The sequence below is a fragment of the Zeugodacus cucurbitae genome, chromosome 2 (genome assembly GCF_028554725.1).
Source record: "Zeugodacus cucurbitae isolate PBARC_wt_2022May chromosome 2, idZeuCucr1.2, whole genome shotgun sequence".
In the NCBI taxonomy this organism is placed as follows: Eukaryota; Metazoa; Arthropoda; class Insecta; order Diptera; family Tephritidae; genus Zeugodacus; species Zeugodacus cucurbitae.
The window spans coordinates 66922499-66944530 of NC_071667.1; the positions used below are offsets into that span (position 1 = coordinate 66922499).

Genomic DNA, 22032 nt, shown 5'->3' on the forward strand with positions numbered 1-22032 from the left:
TGAAAAAATGAAATGTACTAAATTGGGTGAAAATTTGCTTTTTCCTACATTAATTTTTTATATGATATTATTCTTATAGGTGGAATATGGGGGTTGGATGAGGGAAACTATAACGACAAATCATGTTCAGCTTTTTTTCTCGCTTTCTTAACTTTTTTTCCAAAGCCTTACTGAAAGTTTTGACGCTCCAACCATGGCCATGAGAAATATTTTTGCACATCATTGCCATATAATAGCAATTACTGTTCTATGGGAGCTATAGGACCTAGTAGTCCGATGGGACCAATATTTTTAATATATATTTAAAATATTTTTCTAGATTTTTGGTGAAAACTTCATAGCGATATCTCAACGGGAAGTACAAGCTGAACCACTGTGTAATGTAGAAATATGAGCCCCCACAATCATTGAAAATATGCCAAAATTGTTTACTAAATCTTATATAGTTAGCTTCAGCAAAAAATTGTATATTAGCTGAGATCTGCAGCTTCCAAATAGCACATTTAGCTTTGAAAATCCCTTTGGAACTCACTCAATACTATTAACTTAACTATAAATATCATAAGCAAATTACAAAAGCCTTAAACATAAAACAATAATGATCAAAATAGCAAATTTTAAACATAAGAACAGAAAACCGACTCACATAAATGCCAGTGACATGCCGACAACTGTGCATGCAAGGTTAGAATTGATCTAAAGTAGTTGGAGTAAAATATTTGTTGCATTAAATAAAACAATACAATTAATATGAAATTTAACTTACCTCTTTTGCATTTGATGAGCGCAAACTTCCGTATCCGACCTAAACGAAGATGAAATAGCTAAACACAAGGGAACAAGTACACATAAAGCCGGCCGGAGCACCTAAGACTTGTAGCTGCTTATAAGCATTTATATTACACAATTATTGTACATTCTCACTTATTAAGTTTTCTTATTGTCATGCAGATACTTTAATTACATTATTTCAGCTTTTATAACTAATTTTCACAAAATGTTCATTTATTGTACGCGAAATCACTATTAAGACGAAAAATATTAAAAGCGCACTGACGCTTCCGTTGGAAATGTCTTCGAGTCGATATGGCAGTGTCATTCAAATGGGTTGTATTTATATTAGGGTGCGACGAAATTACTACTATTACGTAGAAAAATTATACACATTTGCTATAAACAACAAATTCCTGTTTAAAGACATATAAATAATTTTTTACAAAGTGCAATTTCAATTTCACATTTTCTATAAACAGCAATTTCATATTTAAACACAATTACTTTTCGATTAATTTTTTATAAAATGCAATTTTAATATTATGCAATATTTTTACACAAGTATTAATTAATTGTTAAAAAAGTAGTTTGAGTGTATATAAACAACTGTCCAATCTATTCCTTATAACACTCTTCATTACATACTCGTTGTTTTCCTCTCATCCGCCGTTATTTTCGCTTCCTTTTACTGCTATAAATAATTAACTACTACAAAATTAAATAGTATTTTTATATATCATCAATTAACCAAAGCTACTAGTAGCAAATATTTTAATTTTATTATTTTATAGTTTAACAATAAAACAAGTTACTCAATGCACCCAAACGCGCATTCAACACTAATGGATGGAGGCATCTCCACCCGTTCGAATAAACACAATTTACCCACCACAAAGAAAATGTTGGAAGAAGCGATACAAACACTAAATTGCCATCGGGGCTTCTCACTATACAGGCTGAAGAAGTATATCTGTGAAAAATATCAAATTGATTTGACTACACAACGGCAAAACATGATTAAAACTCAGTTGCGTGCACAGTTGGTCGATGGTACGCTCATAAATGTGACCGGTAAAGGTTTAAGTGGTCTCCTACGGGAAAGCAAAAAAAAGAAAAGAAGTACCAGCAACACTATTGCTACTGATGCAGCATCCAAGGCAATTAAACGTAAGAAAGTAGTTGGCAAATCAAAGAGTGCCATCACAAGAAGTGCATCGCAAGATACGACTAGGACACCACCTAATGTTACAGTGCAACCGTTAGTGCCATTTGCACCACATCGCAACTCAATGGCTGGTCATAGTCATTTGGAGGCGGGTGGTGCTACGCCGTGTACCTCTGGTGGGCGAGTAGGACGTAAGCGTAAGTTGTTACCACCACCAGAGGACATTGTGATCTCACAGGAATATTGAGTGAAAAGAAATTTGGAGTGTTACTGCAACTGGCAAATCGCCAAGCATAGTGTTGAGCGTAGTTACTGGCAAAACTCAAGCGTGATCTTGAGTTTGAATGCAGAGTAGAAGTTAGAAGTAGAAGTATTTAGAATTTTAAATTAAGCTAAAAAGTTAGATAGGTACAAATTGTTTCCGCCAATATTACTGTGTAATATTTTAATGTGAAGCATTATTGTTATATTGCCTATTAATACTTTTTTTTTGTAAATGTTTATGAATTTCATAACTTAGTTATACGTTTGAATTTGCTTTAAGTTTAATATTAATATATTTTATTTGGTTGCAATAAGCAGGTCTTATTTAAAAGAGATAATGTCTTTATTAAATTTTTATTTTTTTATTATCTTTATTGGCGTTAATTAATATTACAATTAAATACGCATTTAATACAAAGTACATTTTAAATTAAAATAATGTTTCGTTTGTTTGTTTTATTTTTCCATTAGGCTACACTATTCGTTTCATACATATAGGTTGCGGAGATTTTTCTATATCCATTAATTTAAAATAATTTCACTAGAAAGTAATACATATATATATATATTGGTTTTTGTGAAGAACTTTCTTGCTACTAATGCATATGGAAATTATCGGCAAACAAACAATACTTAACCAAATTTCTTTTTAAATTAATACTTCTTTATGTAAGTATGAAAATTATTTCGAAATAGAAGCAGTTCGAACATGTTTTATTGAAATTATCTTAGGTGTCTGCACATACAAACTACTGGCCGTATCCCCAAGTGTATACAACTATTTGGTGTATATATTTTGCAAGTCCGTACATTTGACAATGTACAATGTGTTTTCCAGTGCTCACACAAACATTTCACGTGCAACAAAAAAAAAATAACAAAAAAAACATTGCATTCCACATCAATTGAACTACAAGTATACATATATAAATAAAAGAAAGACATTCTTACATTACGCACAGTAGTGTGGCATGACTGCAGTTTGCTGTGTGAAATTATGGGGAAAATTGTGTTGAAGTTATAGACTAAACTAAAAAAAAATATTAAAATGAATGCCGCATCATGTCACCAACGCAAAGTGTTGCATACATGCCGCCGACTTGCTGCTGCATATTCTACTATAAATTTATTTAAATGTTTGCTTTTTGGAATTCTTTTGTATTGCGTTGTACAGCTAACCAACGCCACGCTTAAGACTGATCCTTGGGCACGCGACGCTTACGTGCGGCCTTCGTCGTGGTTTCCTGCAATTATAGGAAGAGACATTGAAGAAAAAGAAATCAGATTGATTTGCTAACACCAACTCACCCCAGTGACGGCCTCCTCAGCATCATCTTCTTGTGATTCTTTACCGCTATTTGTGGTAGCTGCTGTCTCAGCTTCTTGCTCTTCCTTATCATCTTTAACATCTAAATCAGACTTTTTAGTTTTAGGACTAGATACATTGTTGCTGCTGCTGCTAGCGGCAGTTGCGTCGGTCTCACCGCCTGAAGTGGCCGCAGCGTCATCGGGTTGCACGGCATCGGTTTTCTTAGCGTCAGCATCGGAACCAGACTCCTGGCGCATTAAGAAAAAATGTTAATATAAAAAATAGCGACAAAGTAACGTTTTGCACACACAGCACTAGCGTTTGGCATTTACCTTCGAACCGGATCTCTTAAACAAGCGATACAAAGTGAGTGAGAGTGGTGTGGCACCAGCTAATACAATTGCTACACGCCAAGCCCAAGAGCTCTCATTGAAGAATGCTACGATTTTATTGAAAAATGTCTCCTACAATATGGTGCATCGATTTACAAATTCAACAAGCGACATACAAAGAAAGAAATAACGAAAAATAATGCGAAGCAAAATTAAAAATAAAATATTTACATTTAGGTTATGAAATTAATTATATACACAATTTTAACTACAATTTCTCTAGCGTAAACTTTATAATTCTTACTACAACAACACTCATTAAAGCAAAAGCTTAAATTTTCGTAGAAAAAACATTTTCTTAAAACCTCCTTAGCGCGTGTGTATAAATAAAACACATAGCAGCCCACCGGTATGAGTAAATATGTAAAGTATAAGGCCCACCAACCGGGCTTGTAGTTTATACGCTTCATCAAACGATGCCAAAGCGTTTTCTTTTTTCATTTTGGTTGTATTTAAATTTAGAAATGCAAGAGTTAGTTATTGTAGAAATGTTTACGCTTAAAATACTTCATTGTATGATAAAGTTTTAACCATAAAAATAAATATTTGATTAATCACTCTCGTCGAAACACACTTACCGACTCCTTATCGATATATTTACGCTTAATATCAAACGTTTTGGCGGCGAAATCTCTGGCCAACTCAATGTCGTCAGCGACAATCAAGTTGTCAAACAAAATACTCTCAGACATCGACCAAAGTTCAAGGCCCACAGCGGACTGTTGACGAATAACAATAGATAAGAAAAGCGATTATTTGATGTGTTGTCAACAAACAAAAAATTAAATTTGGCATGCATGTTTGTATGTATATTTGTGCATATGAATCATTGCCTTTCACACTTACGATGGGCGTCATCTTGAATGGCGTGAGATCTTCAAAGTAATCGGGATTTGGTATTTTACGTGCAGCCCATTTGCCTTGATAGTTGGGATTGTCGATGAGTGGTGCGCGCCATTTGCCTTTGTACTCCTTGTTGGGTATCAAAGGCGCCTTCCATTCGCCACAGCCGACGGCCTTTTCACATGCTGGATTATCGATCATTGGTGCTTCCCATTCGCCATCCATGTCAGCATCCCAATCGGCGGGCTTAACGGCTGTGGGATCTGTTGAGACGAAAAATATTTTTTGGTTAGGTTGAAAAACATAATGTTAATTTGGTGAGGTTTACCAGGTATCATTGCGGGTTCCTCTTCAAGCCAACCATCAGGTATAACAGCTGTGGGATCTGGTATTTGTGGTGGTGCATCATCATCCCAATCTTCTGGTTTCTTAGCGGTTGGATCTGGTATCTATGTATACGAAAATGAAGTTATTAAAAAATAATCATGAAGTGGGAAGAAAAAATGTACGCTTACCTTCTCACGTTCATCCCAGTCTTTTGGTTTTTTGTCCTCGGGATCATCAATTTCACGTGGTGGATTAACTGCTGGCGTGAACTCCGAGAGCAGAGAACCTTGATTCACCACCTTGTGATCAACACTTATTTCGAAGCTATTATCTGGGCGTATGACGAGCTGATAGAGATGTGGCAATTTGTCCTTGAATGGTTCCTCCAAACGATCTCTGTGTGAAGAAAATAAAAGAAATGTCAATATTGTTTTCATATTTGTTTTGCTTTACACTTTCACTACATTTTCAATTCTTCTTTCCTTACGTGTGACACACATAACACTCATATAAACAGATACACAGTTATAGCGTACAAGTTCATAGCAACACACTGATGTAAATGACCGGCACGCGGCCACATTAAGTTTGATAACAAAAATCAATACATCACAATAATTAGGAGCATGTAAACAGGTAAATTATATACTTAAGAATAGTAATTAAGCAAAAGTAATATTTAGTGACTTATTTGTTGTTAATGGTTCTGGTCATAATTTTTACCAGCTTTAGTAAATACAAATACTAATAATTGACACTTGTGCTAAAAAAATCGATTACTTTCCCGTTTGTTAAACTTACTTTGGTTTTTTGCAATGCTTTTCCTCGATGCTACCATTAATTGGATTAACGTGGCGGAATATGAAATGTAGTTTAATGTCGCTACCGCATTTGTCTGGTCCAAACATAATAGTGTATGGCGTCTTATCGTTGAACTACAAAAATAAATAAATAATTTATTATATACAACACATGCAATATTTACACATTACAAAGCAATATTTACCTTTTTGAGGTCTTCGGTATGTACACCATGTGAAAGTAACTTAATATATGAGCCGCCACATTCTTGTCCCTCCTGAAAGCGTAAAAATAAATAAATAAATAAGCACACAAAATACAGAGGGGGTCAATTTACACAGACTGCATTGTGTAGTGTGAGACAAGTGTCAATGTACTCATCATCTAATTTAATTATATTACACTAGTAACTTTGTGTAGGTAACTGGCTAACTGACGCAATAGATTGAACATTTGATTTACACATGTGCTTACGCTTACTAACCTGCATAGTTACTTCGTATTGCACTACGAGGGGTGTGTCGCTCTTAAAGGTGAATGGTTTGTTAAGTTTTGAAGCAATAGCTGCATGTTTCGCCTTCGATTTGAGTACGAGACCAATGTCTTTCTTGGATACGATACGTTGTGGTGGCTCCCATTCCCATATGCCGTCATATTTGGCTATCTCTTCGGCGATATCATCTTTCTTTGCTTCGGATTTTACCCAACGCTTGCGAGATTCAGCGATGTCATCAAAGTGATCGGCGAAATAGAATTTGTTCTGGTCATAAACGGGGCTTTCATATACGATTTCTTCGAGCTCATTTTCATCCTATAGAGGAAAGAAGAGTGTAGAAGTTAGAAAAATAAAGTAACAGATAGAATGAATATGATTTCAAGCTAAATTTCATAAACTGATTGTTCTCAAATAAATTTCAATAATACTTTTAGACACTTCTGGTATTTTTAGATATTTCTTGCTGATTTATAAAAGGATTTAATCGATAATTTTTTTTCATTCCTGAATTTATCAAATTATTAAAATTTAATTTCACTGACTGGCACGTATAATAAAAAATACTTTTATTTCTGCTAATACAACAACAACAATATGTTCTTATACGAAATGGGATACTTAGCCTCTAAATGCTAAAATTGTATAGTTTTATAGTTGATGTACTGTAGGTACTGATACTAGTGATTTTGAGAACAAAGACACTTTATAGAAATAATTCATTAATATAATTCATATTGAATGAAAATAATAGGAAATTATTGCTCTGATAGCAAGTCACAATATGCCCAGTGGGGCTATATAGTAAAGTCCACGTCTACAATATAATATTCACTGTGATTTTATTTCCGGCTTTTACTACTTTTAAAGTTAATTGCTAATCGTATATACGATCATATACACATATTTTTATTAAAGCAATAAAAAGTACTTCACAATAACCGAATTGAGGTTATGTGATTTGGAAATAGATGCAATTAAATACAAAACTATAATGTTCATGTTAATAAATGTACGCATTTACAGTACTGACAATGCACTTAGCGACCACAATTTTCTTTATTCTTCCCAATTTCACTGTTGTTGTCATTAGTATCAAAGTACCCTCATGTACATAGATTGAGCATGACGTGGTATACAGATACAGCACAATATAACTACCATACAGCAGGGGTTTATTACTAAAGGCGTCGAAGGGGAAATTATAGTATCTACATACACACACACACGTATGTATATGCACAGATATAGAAATCTAAAACAGCGCTGCCGGTTGCTTTATCAGTGATCGCATCACATGTGCGCCATTGCAATAGAACAAAGGTGGCAATGGCCCTCATTTTCTGCATTACAAACGCTATACTCAATTTATTAATTGAAAAGTAATGTATGTACAAAAAAATTTGTTCGTTTTTCAATTGCGCTTACCTGCACCTCCTCTACCTTGCCGTCATCGTCAACATCATCAGCGAAGTCCTGCTCCACGTCAGCTCGTACTAGCGGCGAACTGGCCAGTAGTAATATGACTAGTAATGAGCCTAAATGCAGCCCCATAAAATGTTTGAATCTCATTTTCCAAATTTTTTCTTACTGCTGCCACAATTTTTTTTGTGAATCAATTGATGCACACACACACAGCCACTGTTGTAAGCGTACTGGCTATTTTGACTAAAATAATTACAAATTGAATTTAAGTAATATGGAAAAAAGTTTTGAAATATATGCTTGAATTTTATTTTTTCACAGAACTCCTTAAATTTAATTAATTCTATTGTATGCTTACTTAATTGAGAACCGCTTTGCTTTGGCTACTATCGTCAAATTCGTTGTGTGAGGGAAAAAAAGTTGTGGAAAAACTGGAGAAAGTGTGTAATGAGAGAATAGACGTTGACATTTGTATACACTGCTTTATCGACTGTGGGCAGCAAAGAGTTGCACGTGCATTTCGCATAAAACTTTATTAGATTTGATTTTTATTTTCACAAAAAAATTCGCAAATTTTGTATATTTATTGAAAAAATTGTGTAAAATTTAGTTACTATTTTTGTTCATTGTTAAAGGTGTGTATTAATTGCATATTTTCACTGAAAAGTAATATAATAAAATGACATGTTGTCAAAGCAGTTAACGAATGTGAGAAACGACGCCGCACAGGCAGTTGACATTTCCTCCGGATGCGCGAATTATACGTTTGCATTGCTTACTCGCGAAATTTTGTAAATTTGTTAAAATAGACTATTAAAACATGTTTTTATTTGCATAAAACTGTTGCGCGGGACTAATTTGGTGAAGTTGTAGTGTTTGCCGCTGAAAATATATGAAAAATTGTAAGACTTGCTTCAATAGCAATGTGCCTGCTATTGTAGGTGCTCTTGGCAGTTGCTTTGCCAGCGCCGTACGTTGAAACTTTTGTTTAATTTGTTAAATTGTTTTAAAAAGTGTTGGTTTTGTTGTTGGACTTAAGAATGAACCAAAGACTATAATTAGAAATCGTAGTATGTATAAAGACTAAAGTATTAGCTTCGAATAAGCGCTGCGCATTTCGCCACAGAAGTCTCAAAAGGGTTGCTGCTGCCGTCGTTGAATTTTCATCGTGCGAATATTCGGGTAATGATCATTTTGTTATTTGATATTGAAATGAAAGCTTTAATTGACTTTTTTTCAGACTCTATAAACAGGTATGTGGAACCTAAAATTCAACAATTGAGTAAACGGTCTAGTCTATTCTATCATCATTGTATAATGACTAGTATATAAGACGTTTGCTTTGTACCTACTTCACCCTCCTGTGAATCGGACGTTGGTTGCTACTGCTAAGTGCAGATTAGTACAGTTTGTATGTTATAGGTTTAGATATTGCTTATTTCAGTAAGAAGTCTGGCATAAGGTGTTATGAGAATATGAATTATTATATATTGTTATTATTGTAAACATGTCAAATGCTGCTATGGTGATGTTCATTATACGTGTATACAACTCTGTGGCAGTTTCGTCGTAATGTAAAAGTGTGGCTTTGTGCACTTCAGAGCATTTATTTTCAATAATTTGAAATTGAGTGGACAACTTTCGTCTCCTCTCAATAAGTAAATCTAGATAAACGGTTAGCTTAGAGTCTAAAGAACATTAGGAGCCGCCCATAATATACTAAACCAATTCCTACATACAACATGAAAACTTTGCAAATGTTTTGTGTAATAAATGTGAGAATAACTGGCAGTTGTATGTATGTATGTGTCTGCTTGAAAACGTTTTGACATATTGAAATAAGCGTTTATGCCAGTAATATGCTTAAGCCAAGCAAATTTATAGTCTGACATTGGATTAACGCACATAACCAAAGCATATGGGCTGCGTGAGCACACAAATACCTACATATACTGCTACTCCACAAAAGAGAAGAGCACAAAAACGACGACAGGACCAAGTTGTTATTTGCCAGCTAAATGTGCGGTGTGGCGTCTAAACTTGGCGACCATTTAATGCTAAGTACAAACCAAAACTTTCACACGTGTCCCACACGTCTTTTGTCACAAACACACATACACTCACTCATACAAATGTAAATGAGTTGGCAACAAGCACACACACAGCAGCACAAGCAACGGCTGATTCAATTTCATTTCGACTTTAGTCTAATTTAATTTTTCGCTGGTTTAACTGGGATTTACAGTGGCCGACGCAACGCTGCAACAACAACAACAACAACAACTGGGCGTAAATGTTTCGTGTCGCTGGAAGTTTTAGTTTGCGACTATTAATTAAGTAATAAAGTTTTGTCATTAGGAAATCAATATGCCAAGTTAATAAAGTGTTATTCAAACACATTGGGCGGTAGTCGCTGGCAGTGCTCCCGAGTTTCCGGCTGAGCTACTTGGATCGCATGCACTTGTAGATATACTATAGCGATATGAGGCGTCTGTAGTGCGTGGGTCTACTCTGTCGCTACTTTATTACTTTATTACTTTGTTTATGCTTTTATGATGCTTATTTTTGTTAGTACTAGTAATTAGGTTCGTACTTTGTATTTTTGTTATAATTCTACGTAATTTTGACTGGTTCGGGGGAAGATCATAAAGTGCCATAAATTTAGCAGAAGTACGAAAGTCGTAAAGTTTTTTTTTAGATTTTTCTGTTATGAATATGTAAGTTAAATAAAGCAGACTGAATATAAAAAAAATACTTGAAAATCAAAAAATAGATTATATTAAACCAGGGTCCTAGGATCAGAAATTTTAACGTCATTGCCAACAAATTCCAGAAATTCTTTGTATACTGCATTACAATGAATATATGAAGAACCTTGATATCAAAGACGCAAGAAATTTATAGGAATAAAATAGAGTTAGTTACACCACTTATATTCCAAGAACCGACTTGATTAGTAGAATTACTATTAAAATATCTGAAAGATTCACATAACAAAAATAATTTATTTTAAGTTATTCTTTTTCAAATACATAAAAAATTGTCGAGGTCAGCTAATACTACATTTAGTTCTAAATATGTGCTACTCGATTAACCGATCAAACCGAGATATGATTTCTCAGTTATACTCGTATTGAGTTTAAGTTCGGGTGCAACCGAACATTTTATACTCTCGCAATTTATTAATATAGTTCTATTAAGATAACACACAATATGACCCATGTATTCAGCATAAAGTCCATAGAATAACGAAAACCATATATATGTAGTACGAGGGCTGCTATATATATTTCTGGGCTAATAATGAAAATAGGGATATTTATCAACGAAAATGGTTTTATTGTTTTTCAAAATATTCTCCATCAAGATTTATACACTTTTGCATGCGCTCAAACCAATTTTCGAAGCACTTTTTTTGAGCCTTTTTTTGAGCGATTGTCAAATTGGGCGGGATCCAACGAGAACAAACCTTTTTTACGGTCAGGTGTTCATGCAATATCGAATGTATGCTGGTGGGAGAAATGCATAGGCATGCCTCTATCTGAAGGTATGTTACATGACGGTCTTGCATTATCAGTTCACGTACGGCATCGATGTTTTCTGGCACAACGGCTGTTTTTGGACGACCTTCACGGAATTCGTCTTTGAGCGAGCGTCGGCCACGATTGAATTCGTTGTACCAGTTTTTCACAGCCGAGATGAATTTTTTAAATCCCTGTAAATAAAACAATTCACGATTAAATGACCAAACGTTCGGAGTGATGTTATGCTAAACAAGTAAGGAAGGGCTAAGTTCGGGTGTAACCGAACATTTTATACTCTCGCAATTTATTTTTTTAACTTTATTTATATTATATAATACACAATTTGACCCACGTATTCGTCATATATATTGTATAAAGTCCATTGAAAGTTGGAAACCATGTTCGATATATGGGGCCTTGAAAACCTATGGTCCGATTTCGGCGATTTTATAATGGGGCTGCCACACTATAAACGTAGTATTTATGCAAAGTTCTGCATCGATATCTTCACTAGTGCTTACTTTATATATTGTAAAGTAAACGATTCAGATTGTCTTCAAAGTTCTGGTATATAGGAAGTAGGCGTGGTTGTGAAGCGATTTGGCCTATTATCATTGGGATGTAAGGAAACTTTTACATACCAAGTTTCATTGAAATCGGTCGAGTAGTTCCTGAGATATGGTTTTTGACCCATAAGTGGGACACGCCCATTTTCCATTTTGTAAAAAAATCTGAGTGCAGCATTCATCTGCCATTTCTTATGTGAAATTTAGTGTTTCTGACGTTTTTCGTTAGTGAGTTAACCCACTTTTAGTAATTTTCAACCTAACTTTTGTATAAGAGGTGGGCGTGGTTATGATCCGATTTCTTTCATTCTTGGACTGTATTAGGAAGTGGCTAAAAAAAACGACTGCAAAAAGTTTGGTTTATACAGCTGTATTGGTTTGTGAGATATGTACAAAAAACTTAGTAGAGGGCGGAGCCACGCCCACTTCCCCAAAAAAATTACATCCAAATATGCCCCTTCATAGTGCGATCCTTCATACAAAATTTTATTTCCATAGCTTTATTTATGGCTTAGTTATGGCACTTTATGTGTTTTCGGTTTTCGCCATTTTGTGGGCGTGGCAGTGCTCCGATTTTGCTCATTTTCCAAAGCAACCTTCAAGTAAAAGTATGCCAAGTTTCATCAAGATATCTTAATTTTTACTCAAGTTACAGCTTGCACAGACGGACGGACGGACGGACAGACAAACATTCGGATTTGAACTCCACTCTTCACCCTGATCACTTTGGTATATATAACCCTATATCTAACTCGTTTAGTTTTGGGTGTTACACACAACCGTTATGTGAACAAAACTATAATACTCTCTTTAGCAACATTTGTTGCGAGAGTATAAAAATGTCAAACTTTCCAATGGAAATGTCAGATTGCACCTGGCAACACTTAGTGTTGCCTAGGCCAGAAATATATAAAGCAGCCCTCGTATATGGGGGCTGAAGTAGTTCCTGAATCGATTTTACTAATTTTCACCACCAAGGTACACTTATCTAAGACTGTACGCTCACTTAATTTGGCTAATATATTCCACATATTAACCGATATATGCGGAGCAAAGCCCAAAAAACTATAATTAGGTATATGGGGACTCGAGTTTAACCATTTTTGGTACAGAGACACACTATTAGAAGGGTTACATTAAAATACCTGAGAGATTTACCGATATTTTCGTTGAATTAGTTAGAAATAAACGTGGTTGTGAACCGATTTAGCCCATTTTTTCATCCGTATCATCAGGGTGTTAAAGAAATATTATATACCGAATTTCATTGAAATCAGTCGAGTAGTTCCTGAGATATTGTTTTTGACTTATAAGTGGGCGACGCCACGCTTAATCTGACTGCAGCTTTTTCTGCTATTTCTTCGGTAAAATTTAGTGTTTCTGATAAGTTTCGTTAGAAACGCAGTTTTAGTAATTTTCAACTTAACCTTTGTATGGGAAGCGGGCGTGGTTTTTATCCGAATTCAACTATTTTTGTTTCTTACTTTCTATAAGCTCTATTGTGTAATATCAATTGGCTTCTTTAGCTCGAGCGACATCTACAGTTCCACTGCGTCAACTCTATATGTATATTGTCTCTATTATATATATCCACACATTTGTAGAGATAATGGACATTATTTGGTTCGAAGTTTGAATAGTTAGACACTCTTTTCACAAATTTTCCCTTATCAGTGTCTTCTTCGTCAAATTTATTCTTAACTATTATTCTTTGAAAACCACCGATGAGACACAAATGCTCTAAAAAACGGGTTTTTCTAGATAATATTCCGCGGATCCCAAAGTAGAACTAGTACTGTCTATTCATCTCTATATCTAAAACGGTAGTCTTTCTCAAAGCGTTATTAGCTTACGGTCACATATAGTTTTTGTTGTTGTATGTAAATATAACTAAAATAAAAATAGATAAAACGCTCTAATTATTATGTAATGGTACCATCATTTGCTTCTTTTATTGTCGCGCCGTGTAATGAAAAGGAATCAAATTGAAAAGAAGACATTAGTGGCAAGAAAGTGGCAAGAAAGTGGCAAGGAGAAAGATGTCTATTTATATACTTACATAGCAGAGTCCGTATATAAGAGCTGACGGAGGAGCAAATTTATTACAAACTCTTTATTATGCAGCAAAAACAAAAAAAAAAAAACAAAGAAATGCTTCAAATGACCAACACGAACAAAGGGAAGTACCCAGTGCGAGGGTATGAGGTGAAAGGATGCGTGGACAAGGAACTATTTATGCTCGAATAAAGCTGTAAAGCTTTACACATACATACAAACATACAAGGGTATGTAGATTTGTATATGTATGTAGGTGTCTACAAGTGCGTCTTCACTACACTCTTCCGAAATTTATGCTTTGTTGTTACATCAAATTATATCATTTATGACATGAAAACCTAATATTTTTCTTTTCTGACATAAATTTGCATGAGTCTCGTTTTTTTTCTTCGCACTCTTATGATGCAGAGAAAGTGGTGTGGGTTGATGTTGTTGTTGTGTAGTAGTAGCTGTATTGTCTTTGCGTTTTCATTGCTATGGGAATCTCTTCATTTTGATTAATTTTGCATATTTTTGCAATGTAATCGGACGGACTGTACAACAGGAAATATGTGAGCTATTGGTGTGTCTCCAACGCGTATAAAATATTCTTTTGGAGATCAAATACAGTGTTTTTAGTTTGACATTTAATTTTTTACAGTAGAAATAGACTTAGGTGCGGATAGTCTCTCAGACCTTAATCTCCAACTGACTGTATCACTGGATATATGTCTAGATCTTTTCGCCATAATTACCTTTAAGGGGTCTCAGCATATTTTACTATATTTGAGAGAGCTTTGTTGTTTCTTAACTTGTTAAAACTTCCGGATTACAGTAGATTCCGATTTTATTCTATCAAACTCATTTTATAAAATGTCATAGTCTCGCTAAGTGGGAACTAAAGCTTTTAAGATCATCACCAGACACTTTCGAGTTCTAGAAGGTCCAACAACGCCAGGGTCTCATGTAGTAGGACTACAAAAACGATTTAGCTTTATGGGAAGGTAGAGCTTCAAATCCAGTGCTCCAGCTCTGAAAGTGTTCGATGCAGTACTGGTAGAAGCCGAGGAAGAGGGAGGCCTCCACTCCGATGGAAGGACCAGATCACTTCACTTGGTATTACCAATTGGCGCCAAACTGCCAAAAGGAGAGATACGTGGCGCGCTGTTGTTGATTCGGCTATAACCGCGTAAGCGGTATCTACGCCAGTCAAGAAGAAGAAAAGAGCTTCAACTAACTGTAGTAAAAATAACCTAATTAAGAAAAGCACTCTAGAAGAGATCTCTAGTGGAAAGTCGTGTTCCAATTAACTATAATATATAGAAGTTTTCTCGGACCAGAACCCTAGAAAAGTTCTGGCTTTATGGAAGGTTGGGTTCCAAGTAATTATATCTTAGAGAAGCTTTCTTTGAGCAAGACCATAGATCTACCACTATGGGAACGTCTCAACTTCGTTGCTACCGAAAATGCTACCTTTTTTCCAAAATTGCTCCGCTGTCACTTCAACAAAAAATTAAAAGTGAATCTGCATTCTTTCAACTATTCTACAATAAAACGAAGAATTAAAAAAAGTCACAAATATAAAATGTCATATTGCTCACTTTTACTTAACCGCAAGCGGCACGTTTAAGACACCACCACCCACGCGCTTGTGCGCTGGCCAACACTCGGTGGACAAGTAGCTTAATTTCTGAAATTAAACAACCTTTTTTCTGCGCCTTCCTTCCGCCAGTTCCGTTTAGTTGCTAACCTTTTCTTGGCCATCTTTGTATGTGTCATTTAGACGCTCTCTGATTTCTTGCCAGTTACTTGGCGTTTTCCGTGCGGCGACCGTAACAAATTGCCTACATTTAAATTTATAAAAATTGTAATTTTGCCCTTTTCTGCAGCCGTTGCTATTATTTGCCACCAACGCCCTTCGCTCTTAATCTATGTATGTATGTGTGTATTTCTTATTTTTGTTGCTCTTATTATAGCCTTTACTACCGCTATGGCTGTCACTCGTTGATGTCACTACGCATTTTGTCAGCATTTTAATTCTTACGCTCTTTCGCTTCAAGGATTTCTGCTGCGCCATTTTTTATGCACAAGCATTTCCTTTTCAATTCTTCATGCCTTTGCATTCGCAACCAACGCAGGGTCTTGGCCATTGCCCTCGTCCACAGTGCAGTTTATATATATGTATGTTTGTGTTGTTGTTGTGTGTGGGTATAAATTTGTAGCAATTCATTGCAATCCATTTCGCCTCTATTATTATTATCCTACTTGTCTTCCTGTGCTCTTCTTAAAAATATATGCAAGTGCGGGTCTTAGTTTCTAGATTTTTTCCACTCGTCAACTCGTTTATTGTCTCCGGTTTCCTTAGTAGCGCCGCATAAGTAATTCAAGGACATTCGTTTTACCCTTTTCCTTTCGTATATGTATTTACTTACTTCGTCACGCATACAAATACAAGTCCAAACACTGATATATGTAGTTCCTATTGCCATGCTCGAATACTCCTATTTACCCGTTTGTACTTCCTTTCTCCTTTGGGAGCTGAGTGCCTCCACTCGGGCGCATAAAAAAATGCCGAAATTACATAAAAATTCTAGGGAATAAATTCAAGTCTCTAAGGAAATGTGTAAATTTAAGCGAAGTAACGAAGTCTGAAATACTTCAGTGCCGGCAGTACTTAGAGTTTAAATGGAATCGCTGCAGTGACTGAAGACGTCACCAAGCTATCTTTAACTGTAAATGTCGTCTTCTTCATATTGAAAATCTTTTTAAGTGGCTATTAAGGCGATTGCTAACTAGCGATAGACAGAGTACGCTAACTTAGTAATTGCGAGAAATCGTGTAAAATAATAGAATAGTAAATTTTCTATTAATCTCCTTTATTAAATTGAAAAGTGCGGGTTTTTAGAACTCGACATCTAGATTTAGGTTAGGTTAATGTGTATATCTCTGCAGCTGTAGAGAATCTCACTTAAACTGATTCTACTGTTCTTTGAAACATCCGGAAAACTCCTAACGGATCACTAAGATCCTTATTCTCGATTCCAGTCACTTCACTGGAATCGAGAATATGTGCCTATCGAGGTGCTTTAACCTAAGTCTGGCGAATGCTAGACATTGAAGGAGGAAGTGCTTGGATGATTCCTCTTCGCCTTTGGTAACTAGCGTCTGACTTGATCCCTAGCCTCACAGCGTGTGTGCCAATTGGGCAATGACCAGTAAGCACACCAATTGTTGCGGAGAGATTAGCCTTACTAAGCGACAGCAGCTGTAAGAACCATTTTAGACTTAACTCAGTTTAAAAACATATTCTCCAAATGGATGTCTGAATGAAATACTCTCAACTTGGGATCCAGTCAGGCGTGTCGTGACAATTATACTTTGAAGCCGTTGAAGGCCATTTAGTCGGTTCACTTTTACACTACTTTGTCTTTATCACACCAATAAAGCTCTGATTGTTCGTTTCCAGTCGGTTAAAAGTAGCCTTTTTATCGGTACAGAACATTAACAATTCTAAAAAGTGGTCCAACCATGATTTGGTGGCTAATCGACAGTTCCGTTCTTGTCTTCAGTTGGGTCATCAAAAGTTCGTCGCAACAAATGGATGGTGTCACGCAATACAGAACTCGCTTCATTGCCTTGCTGGTACAATTAAGTTTTTAGTCGACTGATATTCATATGAATATTAATTTTTCGCTAGAGCTGTCCATTTATGGAGAGTCTGGCTCCATCTAACGTTTTGAACAAGTATGAACCCATGAAAAAGGAGTCTAAATAATCTCTTCCGGGATGTGCATACTCCTAATGAGTCTGATCACAATTTTTCATTCTAAAAGAACTTTCACTTTATCCAATCAAATATTAGGTTAGTAAATGATATTGTATAAGACTAATAAATACGTTTCCTTATATTGAGATGCTTCTGGGATTATAATCGGTTTATAACTTCTTCCTCCGTTAATATGGTATTAGATCTCTTCATTATATTTTAATCAAAACACTTTAAATTTACTCTAGTTCCACTGGAAGAAAGAGCACCAAAATCTTGCTTATCTATATTATGGTCACTTAAATTAATAGTGTTTTGTTTTAAATATTTTTCACCAAAAATAAATTACACTCATTTATTTCTTTTAGTTTCTTTATATAAACTCTCCTTCTTTATACTTTCTTATCACTTGCTTTGTCCTTGCTTTGTTTATACTCCGTTAGGTTTGTGGGTTAATGTATTATTTGTGTAATGCTTGAATACTATATTATACAATATATACATACATATATGCAACTGTACATAAGTTGTTTATCAAATTCCAAACCCGTCGAGTGATTGACTGTAAGACAACCGAACCACTTTCACTTAATTTATTTAAGGACAAGTTTAAATTTTGAATTTCACGAAGATTGGAAAAAAATGTTTATTTTTAGATCTCAGTAAGTTACTGCGGAAATTCATTCTTAAACAAATTTGTAGTAATTTAAATAGAATCTCAAAGTTTTTAAAATATTGTGGCATTCATTTTGAACTCCCTCTTTAGTTTACTGATATAGTTGCGTAAGGTTCTGGGCCTAAACTGGCAATAGTTTTAATGCTTAAATGGGTTTTATGTACATATGCGCTGTTGTACTTCGTACTTCTATCTACTATGGACATCCCCAAACTTGCCTGGTGAATATTCTAAGATCTGTTTGATTTGATGTAACCAGATGAAATTTTTTACAGAGTGGAAGCTTTGATTGCCATCACATCAATATGAGAGTCAAGATGAGACTTGTGGTGGTAGCGTGAAAAAGTCTTCCCTAAATAATTTGAGAAATATTTTACTATCCGGGGAGCTCTGAGATGTCGCTGATTTCCTACATTTTGGCAGGATATCTAATTTCATAATAATTATATTTTGAGAGTGTTTACATTTTGAGGGGTCACATAAGATCAAGTAAGAATAAGCTAGGTCACGAAAGATCAATAAAGTTCAAAAGAGCAGGAAAATCTGGTTAGGGTTTACGTGGGGTAAAATTAGGGGTTAGGACAAATTGGTCCGTATACTAAATATAATAGTTTTTTTTATTCTGGATGCTTGTTTGGCGCATATTTGGGTTATCGAGATATCTTAATAAAATATGCATCGGAAATTATTTACCTGCCTTTGATTAAGGCAAATTGTGAAAATATAAAATGTTCGGTAGCATCTAAACTTAGCCTGCCTAGGTGAAATTAAAATCGACTAGTGGGCTCTTGTGAAGATAAAATCAACGAGTTCTTCGAAGATATTGCAATTGAAGTGGGTTAAAGCAGGTTTTTTCAGTATCTTTTTTGCTATTAAATCATATTATTTTAAAAAAGGCAATAATATGACATTATTACGCAATGTTTTGACTTGAAGCTACGAAATTTGAAAACAAAAATTATAATTTCCAAAGTTATAGATGTCTGTGTTGACCCAGTTCCAAAAAAAGGTCCTTGCGGTGCCAATCATAAGTCCATGGAGATTCATCTAAAATCAATCGGATAAAAAACATTTTATAAATAGATAATATTGAGCCTGATCGAAGTTTTTCTTTTTTTTTTCAAAATTAACAAAATGGCGGACTCAGGAAATTTTTTTCTAGATTTTCGGGAAAAAATTAACAGTTAATTGGTCTTAAAAAATCGAAATGAAAACAAAAAAAGCTTCGATCCGGCCCAGAATAATTATGTATTCTAAAAGCTGTTGTAAATTTCATTTAAATCTTCAAAAAACATAGTTTTAAGAAAAGCGCATTTAAAGTTTCACACTAGCGTATTGGAGTGCCCAAGCGCTATTTGTTTATTTGTCGAATAACTCGAAACGTAATTATCGAATCAACTTCAAATTCTCAGAGAATATTTTTCAGATATTACACTCAACGAAAATGCAAAAAAAAATATGTATTTTTGGAAAATTCTGACTACCTCTAACCCCTTAAAGCAGATTGGCGAAACTAATAAAAAATATTTAGAACCCAATAAAAGAGGAGGTAATATATACTACTACTACTAGTCAAATAATGTAAAATTGCGAAATAATTACAAAAAAAATTGTCTAAAATCAAAAGTTGTTGGTTGGGTTGAGATGGATTCCGAAGAGCTTTACAGATAGTCAGGTGAGCTTCCCATATGAGTTTTTTTAGTATATTCCAAATAACTGTAATCTACCGTATATAAGATGCAAAAAGCTATATTAAGCTGAAGTATCGTTAGAGTATTCAACATCCGTTATTACACAACTGAAGGATTTCATTGCCCTAATGCTTTTATTGTTTGTCACCCGCACTAATCCGACAAATATTTGTTGAACCATACAAAAATAGACAAAGCAAAGGATAAATACACATTTTTTTCAATGAAATAAAAGAGTCGAAAACAATACAACAGCAAAAACCCTTTTGCTCTTTTGTAATTACAATTCACTGTGAGTTTTCGAAAAGCAATCAGTGCCAAGTGCGGCGGCTTATTAAAAATATAAATCATACGAAGTGCGGCACTTGCATACACAATTTTATCGCCAAAAACAAAACAAATAAAGGACCAAAAGACCAAACCACTTAATGCAAACAAAGCGCAGCGAAAAGCAAAAAAAAAACGGTGCAAAAAATATAAATAAAATGAAACAAAATGCAGATAAAAGGCACAAACAATTCGGTGACTTAAGCGGCATGAAAAAATAATACAACAACAACAAGTGGTGTCTTTTTTTCAAATTACATAAGCTGTGTGCCGCACCAACAAATTCGCAGCTAATAAAAATTTCCCAATAAATATGCTTAACAAAGAGCTGAAAAAAAACAACAACAACAGCAAGTGCCGAAAATAAATGGAAAGAAAGCAACAAAACAAGTGAAAGCGAAAGGATGAGTAATGAATATGAAAACGTGAAAAGGCACGCACTGCCAGCAAAAGCGACGTCAAACACAATGATATTCATCCCATTCGCAGGACGCAGCAGAACACAGAGAGACATGCAAAGAGAGAGTGAGGGTTACAGCCAGCGGTCGCTAATACACGCCGGTCCAGCGTTCGCGGCAGTGATTAGCTGCCGGCGCTTCGGCAACGCGTTTAAAAAAAAATGAAAATGTCATTTCGATAAGCGAAGTGGATGGAGGGGAGAGAGGTGAGAGAGAAGTGGCAGCAGGAAGTGCGAGTGGAGTTTGTTGCGTCGCGGCGCATTTAAATTTATTACCCTTCCGCAGCATTTCTCATTTTTGTTTCCGCTTGCCGCGCACTGACACTGACGCTGTCAAAGCGCGAAACAAGGAGACGACGCCACACGCCCGTCGCACGCTTGCCGCCAAAAAGCTCAGCAAAGCGCTTGGCCGTAAACGCTTGTCTTTAATGCTTATTTAAAATGAAAAGCGGTCGGTTTTTATGTTTATTTGGTGTTGTTGTTGTTGTTTGCAGATACACAGTTAGGGAACGTTTTTTCGGCGTCGCCTTTTTTTTGTCGCTTTGTAACGCTAGTGGCAACCGGAAAAAGGTGTTTACGTAAAGTTAAGCGTTTGCCCTTTTGCATTTACCGTTACTTTTTTGTTTAATTTTGTTGTTGTTGTTGTTGCCCGGGCACTTTCATTATTGTGATTGCTACTGTGGTTTGATTTGGTTTTATTTCTTTCTTTATAAATTTTTTTCGATTTCTTTTTTCAAATTTTTATGCCATACTTCTCGCCGTTGTCACCCATTTATTTGGGCATATTTTTTAGTGAATTTTTTTTCCAAAATCCGGCGTTCAACTTTTCAGCCGATTACGACCCGCTTAGCCGCCTACCGCCATATTTATTTGCGTATTTGTTGTGTAGTTGTGCGTTTCTGTTCACTTTTTTCCCCACTCCGGGCAGCTGGTAATCATTGTAATTCTGTTTGTAAGCCGAAATCGGAATTTATGACTGCCGCCTGCCGTTTTCACTTTATTTTCACTCCGCGCGCATTTTTTTCTCGACACGACACACACACACATTTCATTTCCCTTTTGAATTTCGATTGCATTGTTGCTGTTGTTGTTGTTTTTTGCGTTTGCTTGTTTTATTTACAATGCATTTAATTTAAAATTAAATTATGATTTATGAAAGTCGACATTAAGCGCACGTTAACTCATGCTTTTGTTG

At 35.3% G+C, this 22032-nt stretch overlaps 2 protein-coding genes across 3 annotated transcripts; one reads left to right on the plus strand and one right to left on the minus strand.

Annotated features, from left to right (window-relative positions):
- The first annotated feature begins 1415 nt into the window (after window positions 1-1415).
- LOC114804618 (histone H1-beta, late embryonic-like) lies at window positions 1416-3317 on the plus strand. The gene has a single exon (XM_054231809.1). The coding sequence runs from the start codon at window positions 1590-1592 to the stop codon at window positions 2184-2186; it is 597 nt and encodes a 198-aa protein (XP_054087784.1). The 5' UTR covers window positions 1416-1589; the 3' UTR covers window positions 2187-3317.
- On the minus strand, window positions 2544-8299 carry LOC105217515 (calnexin). 2 transcript variants are annotated; one of them, XM_011192558.3, is made up of 12 exons: window positions 8152-8299; window positions 7797-8036; window positions 6360-6686; window positions 6081-6152; window positions 5876-6009; window positions 5263-5470; window positions 5076-5196; window positions 4751-5010; window positions 4483-4623; window positions 3845-3976; window positions 3512-3760; window positions 2544-3447 (listed from the first exon to the last, which is right to left on the minus strand). In XM_011192558.3, the coding sequence occupies exons 2-12, from the start codon at window positions 7938-7940 to the stop codon at window positions 3394-3396; spliced, it is 1842 nt and encodes a 613-aa protein (XP_011190860.2). In that variant the 5' UTR covers window positions 7941-8036; window positions 8152-8299; the 3' UTR covers window positions 2544-3393. The 2 variants fall into 2 exon arrangements, with proteins under 2 accessions (XP_011190860.2, XP_054087777.1); XM_054231802.1 differs by lacking the exon at window positions 3845-3976 and adding an exon at window positions 4210-4335.
- Window positions 8300-22032: the final 13733 nt, after the last annotated feature.